Genomic DNA, 17,551 nt, shown 5'->3' on the forward strand with positions numbered 1-17,551 from the left:
AAGAGCTTTTGGACAAATTCCTAAGAATTCTCACATTGTGACCTACCATAACATCATGGGCTTCTATTAGCAAGGGCACCGCATACCTAGTTAGGTGCGGTTGGGGGTAGGGGATCGCCGGCCTAGTGGGCGGGCCGATGGTCCCCAAGCGCACTAGCTAGGTATGTGGTGCCTCCCGAGTGGAAGCTCGTGATGTTAAACAGTACATGCAAACAATGAGAAAGAGCCCATTTTCCTACATAAGAAAATGTCAAAACCTTCTTGTGATAAATTAGGTTAAGTTAGCAAAGATTTTGTGCATTTTTTACATTCGACTAGCCTTGGCTTTGCATTATTCAAGGTACCTCATCCATCAAAACAGATATAATCGATCCAGGCATATGACTCAGATGACATGATGGTGTATGGAATTCTTAAAGAAGTTGTGAACAAGACAGGCTGGGTTCCTCGCACCCCAAAATGCAAAGATGCATCGACGGAGAGTCACCTTGCACCCAGATCATCAACACTGCAAAATACAACTCCTCCAAAGAAAGGCATAAAAAATGGTGCTGCCTCTACATTGTGCTTTGCCCCTTCAAGCTCATCATTAACACCCGCAGAGCTTGCCAAAAGCTCCAACAAGAAGCATTACGGAGGAGTGCGGCGTCGGCCGTGGGGCAAATATGTAGCCGAGATCCGAGACTCTACAAGGCAAGGGGCCCGTGTTTGGCTATGGACCTTTGCCACGGCTGAGGAGGCAGCTTTGGCATATGATCGAGCGCCACTGAAGATGCCCGGGGTGCGCGCATTGCTGAACTTTTCCGTCAATGTCGTGGCTCCAATGCTAGAGAAAGAGGTGGAGACAAAGAGAAGAAGAGAGTGAAACGAGAAGCACCAGTCAAAGATGGAGTTGCAGGCATCGAGCAACAATGTCAACAACGCAAGCACATGCAAGAGCCATCATCATCTTCACCACCATCAAGTCTGGTAGTGAGCTTTGAAGGAGAAGGGGTGAAGATAGAAGAGCTAGATGATGTGTTTTCTTTGCATGAATTGCACGAGTGTTTCTTGCCTTTCATCGCCTCCTCATTTGCTAGCGCCATGGCTACCCTGGCCAACTGCGTTGCAGCCTCTCATGTGATCGCAGAGTGCTTGTGCCTGTGTGTGTATGTGTGTGTGTGTGTATGTGTGTGTGTGTGTGTGTGTGTGTGTGTGTGTGTGTGTGTGTGTGTGTGTGTGTGAGAGAGAGAGAGAGAGAGAGAGAGAGAGAGAGAGATCTTAGTACGTGTTGTTGGGTGAGAGTCCGCCGACCATCATGAAGGACATGGTGGCAGTCCATGAGAATTAGGCGTTGGTTCCTGTTGGGGGAGTTAGTGAGAGCTTGAAGCCTCTCATTTGGCTGACAAAGAGTCGAAACTCATCGGCGAGCTCACCTACAGAGTCGACCTTGAAGGCATATGGTATTGCACAAGATGCTGATATGGACAAAAGAATTCACTTGATATTGTTAGTCAATGGTTGTGCTTGGAACTACCTTGATCGATATGTATGCCTAATGTGGTGCACTTCCTCGATCACAAAAAGTACTTTAAGAGCTTCTTGTCGTGGATGTCGCCTGATTGCGGGATATGCCTAACTTGGACAGGGCTCAGGAGCTCTAGGCTGTTTTCAATGGAATGGGATGTCGTGCTTGCCACTGCCTTGGTCGACATATATGCCATATGTAGTGCACTTCATGAAGCACACAAAGTGCTTGAGGAGCTTTCTGTCTGAAATGTTGTCTCTTGAGATGCACTGATTGGGGGTATGCCCAACTTGGGCAGGGCCAAGGAGCTCTGGTCGTTTTTTAGTGGATGAAGTGAGGGTGTCTCTCTAGACGCAATCACATACTCTCTAGCCTATTTTCAGCTAATGCGAAGTGAGGGTCTCTCTCTAGATGTAATGTTATTTCAAGCAGTGCATTGATTGCTACAAGGTTAGGTCAGGAGGAGAGAGAGAGAGAGAGAGAGCTTTTTTAAGCAGATGCAGAGAGAGTGCATCTCTCCAAATGCAATCATGTACAGTGGCACCTTGAGGGCATGTGGTAGTACACAAGATGCTGATATGGGCAAAAGAATTTATGATGATATTGTTAGTGAGTGGTTGTTGAAAGAAAATGTTGTGCTTGGCACTGCCTTGGTCGACATGTATGCCAAATGTGGTGCACTTCATAAAGCGGAAAAAGTGCTTGATGAGCTTCCTGTCCAGGATGTCGTCTTTTGAAATGCACTGATTTGAAATGCACGGCTGCCACGCACAAACCCTCTCGATTTGAGCCGCTAGAAGAACCTCTTGGATGCTAAGGAGCCAATCCCATCTTCAAACCAAAACATGGATCTGAGAGTGCCACTCGAATGGGGGTCCCCTGCCACTGGAGCCACACCCCCTCCCAAACCCAACAGAATGCCAAGAACCGAGGCTTACATGTTGATCTTCGAATGAGAAAGGAGCGCAAGACAACTCCTGCTGTCAAAACATGAAGAGCCAGGGCAGTCGAAGAGGATTCTGTAGCCAGGTGCCCCCACCTAGGGTGGTCCTCCGCATCGGCCTCTGCCCACAATCCACCCTGCCTCCACTGCAAGCCCACGTGCCGTCCATCAACCCACCCCAGCGAGCCTTCTCTGCTCTTAGTGGTGGGAGAAACGAGTAGAACGAGCCTGTAGGCGAAGGCTCTTGAACCCTTGTCTTGACCTCAGCCCACAATCCACGCTACCTCCACTGCAAGCCCATGCGCCGTCCGTCAACCCACCCCAGCAAGACTTCCCAAATCTTAGTGGGCGAAACGAGTAGAACGAGCCTGTAAGCGAAGTCTCTTGAACCCTTGTCTTGACCTCTTACTTTAAGTATACTTTTTGTGATCTATGGACTGCACCACATTAGGCATACATGTCGACCAAGGTAGTGCCAAGCCCAACCACTGACTAAAAATATCAAAATGAATTCTTTTCTCCATATCAGCATCTTGCGCAATACCATATGCCTTCAAGGTGCAAGTGTACTTGATTGCATTTAGAGAAGAAGAAAAAGAAGAAGAGGATTTTAATGTCGTAGGAAACTATCCCAAGAGGCCTCAAAGATCTATCCGACAAGTTAAACTCAAGATCTGTTATTGAAGAGAGATGCCCTCTCTCTACATCTGTTGAAAACAATCCCTCCCTTCCTGACCTGACACTACTGCAATCAATGCACTCCTTGAGATAACATTGCATTTCAAGAGATTCCCTCGCTCTGCATCACCTGAAAACATTCTAGAGCATATGTGATTGAATTTGGATGAGAGTAGGAGTGTAGGCTATCATAAGCTGGCAGTTGTAGGTGAGACATTGAGGGAGACGGCCTAGCCACTTGTCGTAAAAGCTCGAGTCGATCTGCTCGATGGCCTCTGATTGCTGTTGCTCAGCTTTGTCCAGGGAAAAACGACCAGAGCTCCTTGGCCCTGCCCACGTTGGGCATATCTTGCAGCCACTGCATTTCAAGAGACATCTTAGACATAAAGCTCTTGTTAGGTGCATCGGAATGATTGTTTGCACTTTTCTCAAGATGAGTGCTCCGAACTGTGCTCAAGATTCCTTTTGTTTTTATGGAAGGTAGAGTCTTTCGTTCTTAATGAGAAAATGCTATGATCACAAACAAAGTGAATGGACACTGTGCGTGCAAGTGAATGAGACTGAGAGATAGAGAGAAGAGAGATACGACACCAGAGACGTTGTAAAACCCTCCTCCGAAGGCCCCACTCTCGTCGGCAAGAGTGGTCTACTTTTTGATTGCACAAAGTTGTACAATGCGTATGCAATGGACTGATGCAACCTGGGACCTGCCGATGATGATGACGGTGATGACGATGATGACTTTAGGGCTGAAATCTGTGGTCTTCTAACTGCTGAAATTCTGCAAATCTTTGGGCTGTTTCCGGTGGCTGAAAATGACTTTTTTGCTACGTTTTTATGGCTGAAAAGGGGGTTTCTCTGCAATGCTTCAAGGGGTTGATCTGGTACTGTGTCTAATGCTGAAAACGCTGCTGCAAGTGCTTTATCAACGGCTGATCTGGGGTAATCCCTTCAGGGGTGAGAGAGAAGGGAGTAGCGATGGCTAGGGTAATCCCTTCAGGGCTGAGAGAGAAGGGACTAGCGATGGTTGATCTGGCTCCATAGCACAGAAAACGCAGCCTGAGAGGTGAAAACGCTGCTGTTTGTAGAAAACACAGCCACCAAGGGGGAGCGATCTCAGTTTTGAGGGAGTTTTTCGTGACGGAAGCAATCAGCAGGGGATCATCGGCTTGGGAGAAGAACCTCAGCGTCTGATACCATGTGAGAGTAGGCAGCGAAAGCGCTGCCAACAACAACATATAGCTCAGGTTGAGTCCTTTCCAGGAATACATCCAGGTCTGCTTCATTTTGTCCACATCTGCCATATGGTTATAAGCTCATGCTGCATTCGACCACAAACCATCAAATCTCTCATGTAGCTTACTCTTGCATTGATTTTGTTACTGAGCGTGTTTCTCTTTTAGTTTTGCTACCTGATCTTGCATTTGATTCATAACCTTTTGAAGCATTTGTAGCATTTTTGTTTGATCTATTTTGTTGTAGTCCACTCCATTCATGGCTGCTTCGACCTCATCTGTAGATTCTTGATCTATTAATATTTTTACTTGCATTGATGTTACATGCAGATACGATGTTTGTGTTAGTTTGACATATGGTTTGTTTTAAATATACAGATATGATGAGTGACCAGAGTCATAGAGTGAAGTTGACGTTCATCAAGACTTTGCTACGTACCACTGGACTATCAGGAGAGGCTTTGACGGAGGCTATGCCGGATTACATGGATATGGATGACACCAGTTTAGACAGCTCCATCGAGTTTCTTGGGCGATTCAGTTTGCCCGTACGTCATGGAGAGGGTACATCCTCCCAGCCACATGCAGGAGTGGAGACTTCCTCTCATGCAGATCAAACCATAGCACATCGGTAATCTTCTCGATTGATAAAGTAGTAATGTCATTCTTTTTTTTAGTATAGAGATCTTAATATATGTATTCCCTTGATGTCTTTGTTTGCTTAGGACTGCTATTCCAGGTACATCACATCATGAGAGTCAGCGGCTTACTCCTAATGTACCTCCTAGTACTCAGTTGACACCTGATTCACAAGTTAGTGGCCGTCAGTCTCGGAGGTATATCTATTATGGTGATTATGAATTAAATATCAAGTAGTTTTTAAGAACTCTCATCTAATATGCCGTATGTTTATATTGCATGTAGGCATCACCGGCAGAGTAGCACGCCACTAGGACGATCGACTCGTGAGACACCGCCTCAGCCGCCAGTTCCCCCATCAGTGCCTCCACCTCCACCAATGCGCACGTGCATTGGCAGCTTGGGTGTCACATGTGACATCTTGCCTGACGGGGCTATCCTCCAGCTAGGAGCCGGCATCGCCCTCAAACGTCGGATGAGAGACCTCTGCTCGTCTTATCTAAAGCAGGTTCATATACCATGGGAGTAAGTATTAATTAACATAAAAAATATAAATTTTAGTTTTTTAGTTCAATTACTAATCAGCTTTATTTTGCACTGTAGTGATCAGCATGAGGATGACAAGAAATATGTTCTCAACACACTAGAGACGGAGTATGGGATAGGATGGAGTCCCAAGTGGATGGTCAAGCAAATGTGCAAACTCATGGGTCATCGACGCGACGCAGCACGGTAAGTAGAAAGAAAGAAATATTTTTAACATCTCTCTCTCTCTCTCTCTCTCTCTCTCTCTCTCTCTCTCTCTCTCTCTCTCTCTCTCTCGTCTCTTGACTCTCGATCTGTCAAGGTGGAAATCGGTCGGAGCTACTCTCTAAGTAGGTGTAGGGTATAGTAGAGGCAAGTTGTAGGCAACTCTCGTAAGGGTGCACCATGCACTATTGGGGTGCATGAGTTTTCCTCTCTTCTATCATGCTCGCCGCTTGGGACCATATGAGACAAATCAAATGTACATGGTGTCCAGCCAAATGAGCATCCTCAACACTTCCATCTGTCTCAGAATTTTCGTGTGTTGATGGCACAAGGTCTAGAAAAGGTGCATTCATTGTAGCAGCCACTCCTCTTAGATCAAAATATTTATCTTCCCAATGCTCAGGTCCTTGAACTATTGAACCTCCTCCAAAGATGCTGCAAGTGCTTCTTCAGTTCATTTTTCCTCACTTGTTTCACAAGAAAGTCCACAGCTCCCTTTGACAAGCATTTGAAAATGGAATTCATGGAGTCATGAGAGGACATCATGATAAGCGGAATGTGCTTGAGGGCCCCATGGTTCATAATTCACTCCAATAGACCTATGCCTGATAAACAGGGCATCACGACCTCCGTCAAAACAAGATCGACTTGGTTTTTCTGGTCCATCAAAAGCTCCCATGCTAGTAACCCATTGGAGGCAGTGTAACTTCATAGTTGCAATCGCGTAGGAGAGCACCAACTAGATCAAGCTAAATGCATGGAACTGATGCAAGTCTAGGCTATGTCGGCAATGACGAAGGGGATGACAACACCGTCGTAAGGGCTGAAATCTGCAATCTCGTATCTGCTATCCAAAAACTCTATGGGCTGAAATCTACGACTATGTCCAAAAATGCTGATTCTAGGATTGTTCTGTAGGTCTTTGACGCTGAAAATCTGTAGGTTTAGGTCTGAAAACTGAGGTTTCTTGGGGCTGAATGTGCTACTCTTTAGGGACTCAATCTGCCGGTCTTTCATTGCTGAAAACCGCCATGCTAAAAACTGTCAAAAATTCTAGGTGATGGGTCTCCAAAAACGCTAGGTTACTGAGCTTCTTTTGTCGATGGTTGCTAAGCTTCTACTGTCGATGGATATGCATCTACACTAAGTGACTTCATAGCAACAATTGCGTAGGAGAAGTGGCGTGAATGATTCTACTGTTTTAAGGGCCAATCTGTTTTTTCAAGCTTTTGGATATGGCCTCACTGAAGGCATGGTTCAACGTGGAGGTTGCCCTCTTAGGCTTTGAAAGAGCGATACGACGCGTGAGGGAACGCTTTGCTAGATGGAGAGAAGGAAAACCAGGATATGACTGGGATGCGGTGCAAAAGGCTATGTAGACCTCGACTCAAACACTCTCGAGGACGACTGAGAGTTACTACAAGGATGTAGAGGCAATGCGGTTGGAAAGTAGAAGAACGAGAAAAGAGCTCGAGAGAAAGAAAATGCCTATGGATGCGGAGTTCCGTCGGCAAGAGCAAGTGATGACCTAGTTTTTTGAAAAGGTGTCAATGATGCATGCCAAGTTGAGCGAAGAGGAAAAACAAGCAAAAGAAGAGAAGGAGACGGATGCCCCGTGTATGGACGAAGGAGAAGAATGTATGGATGTCCCGTGTGTGGACGAGTGAAGAAATTGAGGAGCACCAGGTGAACCCTGCGGACTCCTATACCCCACACGAGAGGGGAGAGCTGGAGCATGCGACACGCAGCGACCTACAGGTTGCTACCTTCGAATTGCCCAAGAAGGGGAGTGTGGAAATCCATGGCAATAAGCCATTCGTATGCGAAGAATTGAGCGGAGATGTGGCGAACCTGGAATGTGGCACTGTGGTCGTGATGCTTGATTGTGAAGTGAAGATAAAGGATGTGAGCCAGGCAGAGTCTACTGATATGTGTATAACCTACGGTATACCGCTAAGTTGGGGTGTGTGCATGAGGCCGAACCCCTCAGCAAATGGTGTTCACAGGATGGCTGTGAATAGCTTGGACCAAATGGTGGTTGGGTAAACAGGTTGGTCAGCAACAAGCCTACTGGCTTGGAGCACACATGTGAAGGATGATTGTGGGATTACCCAGAAAAGGTGGTCAGCAAGGTGTGACTAGGGTTATGAATTGACAGTGGTGCAAGGTCATTGGGTCACGAAGGAGGTCATGGAGACCCCATTGGGAATGTCCCTGAAGGGGCCTTAAAGACTAGTGTACGTGAGCCATAAGCTGGATGAGGCAAACCCAGTGGGATTAATCGCCGCGTGGTTACAGTTCGCCGCATGGTTCGATGATGGGTGTTAAAAAATGCGACTGCCCGAGTCATGTGTGGCAAGCAGGGATGCTTGGGGTTGTGGGTAGTGACCTACTGGAGGTGAAGATATGCATATGGGACCTGGGAGAAGGTTATCCATGCGGGGATGCAATTGTTTACAGAATGACCCGAATGTGCGGAGGTGCTGATCTGACAGCACGCTGGAATATACTTGGCCGATGCGGGATTAAGCCCTAAGGGTTAGAGACGTTTGCTGGTTCTGACAGACGGAATGTAGCAAGACGAGTGCTGGCACAAATGTAGGCCACAGATGGCCGTTGGATCCCACCGCGACAAGGTAGTTTCAAGAGGATGCGGAGCGAGTCAGGTGGACTCGACATCATACCAGGTAGCCAAGGGCTAGATCGCATAATCGGGGATGTACCACAACTAGGAGGTATTGGGCTGAGTCGGAGGGCCAGCAAACAACTAAGGTGCAGGGTGAGATATGCAGGTACGAGAAGAACACCAATGCTGGGGTAGGTTATGTATGGCCGATGTATTTCCCCTCGAAGAGACGGGCAAGCCTCAAAGAGACGGATGAGCCACTGAGTGCGAATGCAACACGACTACGCATTGCAAGAGGGCGGGCTCCGATCAGCACCAGCCCACCTTTCATTCGGGGAGCTGTGTTGTGCGAGTGATTAGGCACGTGCTATTATACCTTAACCGGTACTGGCCCGAATGGGGTTATTCGACACCATGCAGCGGGCTGTATGCTAGGCCATTTTGGATGAGATAACTAGCAGGGCTACGGGCGTGGGGTCCCCAAGTAAGTAGTGGGGGCACATTGATGACGGTTATGCTACTGGTATGGTTGGCACTTCATGGAGGTTACAGTCAAGGGCGATGCAAAGGGAGGAATTCCAATGGGGAGAATCTTGAGGAGGATTTTCTTTGGAGCTTAGGAGCTTGGTGTGGTCAAGCTTGGTCGAGGAGGCGGTTGCGGCTTCCTTGGTTAGAGGAGCTTTGAGCTCAGTGGAGCTCGATAGAGAAGTGCTCGGCGGAGGAGAGCTTGACATTCGAGTGCTTGGATGCTATTGTGGCAGAGCTCTTGCATTGAGAGGACATTGCATCACGCAGAGTGGAGCAAGAGCAGGTTCAAGACTATGTGCAACTCGTTTTTGCCATTTTCGGGCTCTAAAACGCTGTTATTTTGCGTAGCTCCGTCATATAGAATCAGATCTACATGATCCAGGAGTCTAGGTCAGTGTTTTGGCATGCTCCGGAAGCGATGGCAATGTCTATTTTCTGAAATTCTTCTTTGAATTACAGCAGGTACAACAGCAGGTTTGTTTGTGCCCTTTCGGGTCCCAAAAACACTGTTTTTGGTATATCTCACACACACGGAGTATTTTCTGCAGCTACCAGCAGATTCATAGGTGTACACAGGTTTTTGGATATGCACTTTTCCAGAGAGCCACTCATGCGAGAGTGAGCTATGTTGTCATGATCTTGACGTTTTATGTATGCCATATATGGATTTGTGTATTTGTTTATGGCTGAGATTATTTGAGATTTGGCTCAATTTATAAAAGAAACTCTGTTGGATTTTATTCAGGTTATCGCCATAGCTTCTACGTATCTGCAGGTTGCTCTTTGACGGTTTAGTGGTCGAGTTTACTCCCACTTTGATAGGTGATTTTCAGCCATCATTTGGTTGGAGTTTGGAGTCACTTGTGTATGCCCTTGTGTGCCGTATTTGGCATTGCGCATAGCGACAGATCTTGCAAGGTTTTGCGAAATGTTGCTAAAGTTATCTGGTAGACATTTGGTCATCAATTGGAAGGTATTTTGGTAGCAATCATCACTCACATGTATGTCATTTGAGGTGCCGTTGAGTGGTACTCCGGCAAGAGCGGGTATGCTCATATGTATGACTTTGTGAGGTGATTCCGGTCGATTTTATTCCCGGATTGGCCATTGTGGAATATATTATTGTCTCTTAGAGGTTTACTATTGAGACTTTGCTCCAGTTATAAAGGAGAATCTGCCAAAAATTTTTCATATATTTATGCGCGATTGAGTCATAATGACTTGTGATTTTGTGCAAGGTTTTGCAGGGTTATTGGTGCAATTTTGCATCAGGTTTTGAGCCATATTTGCAGACTTTTATTGATGCAGCAAAATGCTCACGAGATCTGAAGCGGCTGGCCAATGGATCATAGAAGTTCACAAGAATCATTTCTGTTATACATCAAGAACGTTTTTCTTAACTGAACAAAGGGAGCCAATTTAAGACTTATAGAAACGTTTGCTACTTGGCTTGAGGGCGTGCTATTTTATTTTAATATATATTTTTAATAAACAAACATGCTCGTCTATTTTTTATTTAATTTATAGTTGTAACTTAAAAAATTAGCAAAAAGAGAGAGAGAGAGAGAGAGAGAGAGAGAGAGAGAGAGAGAGAGTTGTTTACCATAATTCATCTTGAAGCCGAAATTGTAAATTTATATCGCTTACGTACGCACCGGTCCGATCAACGTCCGCACTAGTATGCAAAATGCCAACAAATATATGAGCAACGAGAGCAATCACAAATGCAAGAACACCGGCGCGAGAGAGAGAGAGTTAGAGTTTGTGGGTGTGTGTGTTCCACTCAAGAGCTAGAGTTTGTATGTATGTGTAGAAGAGCTAGAGAGAGAGAGAGAGAGAGAGAGAGAGAGAGCATTAGAGCTAGATTGTTGTATGTACTGTGTGCGTGTGAGAGAGAGAGAGGGAGCGGAGAGAGATCACTTATGAAACCCTGCACGTCATATAGTCGTTGTGTGTTCAAAGCGTCACTGATGCGGTCTTTTTTTAAAAAAAAACAACTCGTTGCTTAAGCATCTTATCGCTTATGCCACGCGCCGCTTATACCACACATTTTTCCACGCGTCGCTTATGCCACACGCCTCTTATGCAACAAAAAGTAAACGTCTTGTTTTTGTTGCTTATTCGATGGTAACTCGTCGCTATAGCCCTCGATAAATGCCTCGTTTATGCGACGTACAGTAGCGACGGCTACGACGCCTTTTTCCCTCCCTAATGCGACGAAAAGTCATCGTTATAGCCGTCGCTATAGGGGGGCCAATGTAGTAGTATAGTTTGTCGCGATATTACATAGTTTGTCGATCTCAATTGTGTTGCCCTGAAGTAGCATCTTGCTCATCAAATAGATTTCTAGTTGTGCTAGGGGTATCTGGGCGTGCTTGCTTGAATTTATATTCATTTGCCATGCCAAACATCATATACATTCCTTGTGGAATATCTTGTGAACACATTGCGCATCGAGTATTGTTTTGCATCAAACGAATAAGACAAAATAAATGATAATAGTGACCACATGTCAATGTATAGTACCCACTCCATCCATCAAAATTCTTGTAGCAAACTAGTTATTGGGAAGATGAGGATGCATCTGAAGTAGACGAGGGGACCAACTCCGGATGCAAGACAAGGTGACTGATGTGTGTTCCTTGTACAGGTGTTGGATTCAATCGCTGTGTTAGGGTTTGAACGTCTTGACTTAAGCGGTGAATGCTTTTCTCCATCCGGACTTGTGAGAGTTGCGGTGTCTGGGTGGCTATAGAAAGACGTGTTATTTTTGCATCTTTCTCTGCCAACTGTGTTGTGTAAATATCCTTCTCTCTCTTTAACTGTAGGTCGGCGCCTTCCACTATCAATGCCAGCTCATCTCGAGTGAAAGTGACACAACTCTCCCTTAAATCATGAGTGGCAATAGTTGTCTCCTTTGACGAGAAGTCTACTGGTCACTGTTTCACAAAGTGAACATATAACATTTTGGCAAAATATAGCGCACAATCTGCATTGTGCAGGGGATGGCCATAAACCTCCAAATAAATCCTCTCAGCGTTATCTTTGATACCATCATGGGTGCACTTTGAAACCTTCCACCTTTCTTTCTTGATCTCTACATCCTCACATGGACATATTGTCTTGATCATGTCCTTTGTCACTTCTTTATTGATCTCTTTCCACTACATATGGTTTGGATTTTTCCACTTTGAGAGTCGGCGAGCAGTACGCATCGCTTGTTGTGCTGACATGCCGTGTGTCAGAGACTTCATGCGCTGAAATGCATTAAAATTCGCTTGTTGTTGATCATCAGGCAATGATTGGGTGCCAATATCTTGTTCTTGATCATCCATTTTCTCTTAGATCTGCAGTCAACAGAGTGGAAAATATTCAATATCATTGGCAAATATATATTCTCACTCATTGGGACATTGCGCGGAATCCACTAAAAACCGCCACTTCAAATGCGACTAATTGAACCCGAATGCAAATTTGAACTATTGACAGTTAAATGACAAATTTGAAATGACTAAAGATAATTGACTCAATTAGGTGAACCACTTCAAACCAGATAATACACTTCAATAAAAATTTGAATACACTTAAGACCATATTAGGTAAAGTGGGAAAATCCCAATTCCCAGGTTGGACAACTTTCAATATATCATGTACAAAATATAGAGATTTTGTCAAAAATTTGAGTTTTCTTAAGGTCTCATTCCACTTTATGCACATACAATACACAATGAAAACAACTAAAATACCATGGTTTCAATCAATTGGATTATTAGGAGACGAGTATATTGCATCCATTATCGTTTTCTATGTTCTACTGTCCTAACTACAACTTATCTCAACATGGAGAGCTTGGTTTCTAGGTCCACCACTTGTCCAAGTTAATGTAAAAGTGACTCAAGGTTCACAACTTGTGAAAGCAAGGATCCATTGAGGAATACAATCCACTTGGCTATTTTTCCTTAATTTATTGCATGTGACATTCAAGCAAGGTCCACTTCTAATCTATAACTTCTTAATTTGAGGCATGGGACATACATAAAATATGTAGCATATGCTCTATTGCCTCATAGGAAGGTTGGTTTCAAGGTGCACTTATCCATGCTAGCCTATCTTGGAGAAATGATGGAGCTTGCTTCTCTCCTTGTTTCAATGGAGACTAGCTTGGACAAGTGGTGGACCTTTGCTTCTCTCTATGTTTCAATAGAGTTAGCTTGGACAAGTGGTGATCTTGGAACAAAACCCCCATGTAAAACATATCATGGGTATTCCAAGTGATTAGAAAGATTACCATTTAAGATATAACCTTATAGGTTGGACAACTAGATCTTGGCTTGGAGAAATGGTGGACCTTTGATTCTCTCCATGTTTCAATGGAGTCTATCTTGGAGAAATGGTGGAGCTTGCTTCTGTCCATGTTTCAATGGAGCCTAGCTTGAACAGTTGGTGGACCTTTGCTTCTCTCTATGTTTCAATAGAGTTAGCTTAGACACGTGGTGGATCTTCAAAATAAACCAACTACTATCAATGTTGCCTAGCTTTGACAAGTGGTGGAGTGTTTCTCTACTCCATGTTTCAATGGATCTTAGCTTGGACAAGTGTTGGACCTTAAAACAAAAACCCCATGTACAACATAGAATGGATTTTCTAGATTTCAATGGAGTCTAGCTTTAACAAATGGTGGAGCTTGTCTTCATCCATGTTTCAATGAAACTAGCTTGGATGTAACAAACCCTCCCATGTACAACATATCATTGGTTTTCTAAGTGATGGGAAGGAATACCATTCAAGATATAAACTTATAGCTTGGATAAGTAGTTGACTTTAAAACCAAATTCATCATAATACAATGAAATACAGGTCAGCCAATTCCTAAATCTTGAGACCAAACCTCCCATGCTATTAGAGATAATATATTGGATAAGTGGTGGACCTTCTATTATTTTCCTATGCCTAGTTTAGACAACCGGTACACTTCGCAGCTATAAAGGTTGGACGAGTTGTGGAGCCTTGTTTCTATCCATGTTTTAATGGATCCTAGCTTGGACAAGTGGTGGACCTTGGAAAAAAGCTTCCATGTACAACATATATGAGGTTTTCCATGTTTTAATGGAGCCTATCTTGGACAAATGGTGAAGCTTTCTTCTCTCCATGTTGATTTTGGAACTACCTTAGACAAGTGGTGGAGCTTTTCTTTTCTACTCTTCATAATACAATGAAGTATATGTTGGTTACATGGTGAATCTTAAGGCCAAACCTCCCATTTTACTAGAGATGATAGGTTGGACAAGTGGATCAACCTTCTATCATTTCTCCATGACTATATTGGACAATTAGTAGACATAACATCTCTCTATGTTGTCTAGAGATGAGCTTGGACAAGTGATGGACCCTGCTTCTCTCTCCCCTTGGTTTACTAGTTTGAAGACTCAGTATATATACTTTCTTAGATCTAACTTGAACAAGTGGTGGACCTTGCATCCACAATCTTAATTCAGTATAAAAAAGTATATGAAAAAATAACATAGGAATCTTGGTTTGAAGGTCAAGCAATTAGGTTCCAAATGCACATAATAATATATTTTCCACCCATATTAAAAGAAAGTTAAATATGCACATAATAATATATTTTCCAAATGCACATAATAATATATTTTCCACCCATATTAAAAGAAAGTTAAATATGTTATTACCAAATTGACAAAGGTAACGTCCAAAAATTATATCTTTCCATCTTGTCAGATCTAAATCTTCATCAAGGCGACATGCATGTATACATCAACTTTCAAGCCATTCAAGAATACATGCACTTAGATTCCATAGTTTTGTTTTCAAAGTCTTTTAGGTTCTAAAACTCTTTCACATAAAGTATGTAATGACAAAATTCTTGAAGCAAACATTTGTGCCCAAGAAAAAGATCCCTCTCACATATTTAAAGTCCATGAATTCTCTGATCCACACTTACAAGTTTTATTTTGACATCAAACATCAATTCTTTCATAGTTCCAAATAAATGCAACCTCGATATGAATTGACAAAAAATGAATTTCTTTTACTATATGACCCAACATAGGCCCCAATCAAATAAAAAATGAGTCCCCAAAAATTTGGGTGCACTCTAGCAATACATCAGAGTCCCCTTACAATAGGATGCACTCCAATAGTACATTGAAGTCCCCTTAGAGTAGGGTGCACTCCATTCAAGTGTTCATAAAATTGACACACCTTTTATATAAAAAAAAAAAGACTATATCAAATTATACAAATGTTGAAAGATACACACTAGAATAAAAAAAGCATCTTATAGCCATATTTATTCAATGCTTTCGTGTTGACAAGTACACACCAAGGACATAATTTGTCTCAGAATCACTATACTGATTTACAATTGTGTTATATGTATAGACTCTCTTATCTCTTGCATACAACCATCCTACCAACCATGGAATTATGGTTCTCTGCAAGAAGTTTTGAAGTTGCTCGGAAGTTTGCCTCCACATCTTTGGAAATATAAGATATGTCCCTGGCATGTTCCACATCACCCTATATGGAGTGTCATCAAAAATTAAGGTATTGTTTGCATCCAAATCCTCAAATATCTTCCAAATATCACTCAGATTTTTGTGATAAACCCTTGTAAATCCTAACATGATATTTGGATTTTGGCAATTTTTGTTACTCATAAACACCTTGAACTTGGTATACTGCTCAGGAAAACACTTTTGTGTGATGCGTTGCACCCTTGTTAAGTTATAGCAACTCCATATCCATAGCTCAAAGTATTCAGCACAAAAATCCAAAAAACTTTGTGCGTCTGGTCGCACCACATGATAAACTTCATCTTTGTCCTCCACAAGTCGCATGTGTTGAGCCCAAGATGGCATAGAATCTCCATGTTTCATTTCAACTGTCTTGAGAAGTAACCCCTCTAGATCCAAGATAAGTACTCTTTTGATGTCCTTGAAAGCAAGTGGTAGGTGATAAGGAGGTGATTCATTCCTTGGACAAGGTCTTGGAGGAGGTTGGATGGGTAATTCAATAGTTTTCTTCAATTTATGCCAGCATATAGCCAATCCATTTTTCTGTAATGGTTCTGAAATTAAAGAACAAGAACACTTAATGCAAACACAACAATAGACATGATTTTTACATTGTCTACCCTAAGGTTTTATTAGATACCAAAATCCATCTATGATCTACTCATTAATAGAAAGAAAGTCAAATTAAAATCCTGACTCTTTTTTATGCTACACTCTCTCTTAGTCTCAATACCATGGAGTTCAACTAGATTTAAGTCAACTAATAACTACTACTTGTTGTTAAAGGTATGCTTGAAGTGTATAAGGCTTAACCAATGCTCTAGTGTAGAATGGGTATTTAGGTCTCAAGGTCTACCACTTATCCAAGCAAAGATCCATTTAGATATGGAAACCCAATTTTTCTTAATATAATGATATAGAGTGGACAAGTGGTGAATCCTGAGACCAAGCCACTCATGCTACTAGGGATAATAGGTTGGACAAGTGGTGGACCTTGAATGTAAACCCCCCATGTACAAAGTATCAGGGGTTTTGGGTATTTCAATGGACTCTAGCATCTTGGAAACATGGTGGAGCTTACTTCTCTCCATGTTTCAATGGAGTCTATCTTGGATAAATGGTGGAGCATCATTCTCTCCATGTTTCAATGGAGCCTACCTTGGACAAGTGGTGCATGTTTGTTTCTCTCTATGTTTGAACAGATCTAGCTTGGACAAGTGGTGGACCTTGGAACAAAATCCCCATGTAAAACATATCATGGACATTACAAGTGGTGAGAAAAAATACCATTCAATATATAACCTTATAGGTTGGAAAAGTGGTGGACCTTAACACCCAATTATTATTAATATAATGACATAGAGTGGACAAGTGGTGAATCTTGCGACCAAACCTACTAGGAAAAGTACGTTGGACAAGTGGTGGACCTTGAATGCAAACCCCCCATGTACAAAATATTACTCATGCTACTAGGAATAATTTGGTATTAAGGTCCATGTTTCAATGGAGCCTAGCTTGGAAAAGTGGTGGACCTTTGTTTCTCTCTATGTTTCAATAGAATTTTCTTGGACAAGTGGTGATCCTTGGAACAAAACCCCCATGTAAAGCATGTCATGGGCATTACAAGTGGTGAGAAAAAATACCATTCAAGGTATAACCTTATAGGCTGGACAAGTGGTGGACCTTAGCACCCAATTCCTCTTATTATAATGACATATAGTGGAAAAGTGGTGAATTGTGAGACCAAACCTACTAGGGATAATAGGTTGGAGAAATGGTTGACCTTGAATGTAAATCACCCATGTACAAAATATCATGGGTTTTGCGTATTTCAATGGAGCCTAGCATCTTGGAGACATGGTGGAACTTACTTCTCTCCATGTTTTAATGGAGCCTATCTAGGAGAAATGGTGGAGGTTCCTTCTCTCCATGTTTCAATGGAGCCTAGCTTGGACAAGTCGTGGACCTTTGTTTCTCTCTATGTTTGAATATGGTTAGCTTGGACAAGTGGTGGATCTTGGAATGAAACTCCCATGTAAAACATATCATGGGCATTTCAAGTGGCGAGAAAGGATACCATTTAAGATATAACCTTATAGGTTGGACAAG

General features: G+C 43.0%; 2 protein-coding genes across 2 annotated transcripts; both read left to right on the forward strand.

The window, feature by feature from the left end:
* Window positions 1-394: 394 nt before the first annotated feature.
* Window positions 395-865, forward strand: LOC147422735 (ethylene-responsive transcription factor 1A-like). The gene has a single exon (XM_086503085.1). It carries the CDS (start codon window positions 395-397, stop codon window positions 863-865), a length of 471 nt encoding a protein of 156 aa, XP_086359211.1.
* Window positions 866-4,743: 3,878 nt separating this feature from the next.
* On the forward strand, window positions 4,744-5,738 carry LOC147422736 (uncharacterized). Its single transcript, XM_086503493.1, has 4 exons — window positions 4,744-4,994; window positions 5,089-5,199; window positions 5,288-5,527; window positions 5,606-5,738. The coding sequence occupies exons 1-4, from the start codon at window positions 4,744-4,746 to the stop codon at window positions 5,736-5,738; spliced, it is 735 nt and encodes a 244-aa protein (XP_086359619.1).
* The last annotated feature ends 11,813 nt before the right edge of the window (window positions 5,739-17,551 follow it).

Source organism: Adiantum capillus-veneris, chromosome 27, assembly GCF_014529385.1.
Source record: "Adiantum capillus-veneris isolate H3 chromosome 27, ASM1452938v2, whole genome shotgun sequence".
Taxonomy (NCBI): domain Eukaryota; kingdom Viridiplantae; phylum Streptophyta; class Polypodiopsida; order Polypodiales; family Pteridaceae; genus Adiantum; species Adiantum capillus-veneris.

Coding starts and splice junctions, on each gene's coding strand:
- LOC147422736 (XM_086503493.1), top strand. CDS start 4,744: ATGATGAGTGACCAGAGTCATAGAGTGAAGTTGACGTTCATCAAGACT. Junction 5,200..5,287: donor AGTGGCCGTCAGTCTCGGAG/GTATATCTATTA, acceptor TATTGCATGTAG/GCATCACCGGCAGAGTAGCA. Junction 5,528..5,605: donor CAGGTTCATATACCATGGGA/GTAAGTATTAAT, acceptor TTTGCACTGTAG/TGATCAGCATGAGGATGACA.
- LOC147422735 (XM_086503085.1), top strand. CDS start 395: ATGATGGTGTATGGAATTCTTAAAGAAGTTGTGAACAAGACAGGCTGG.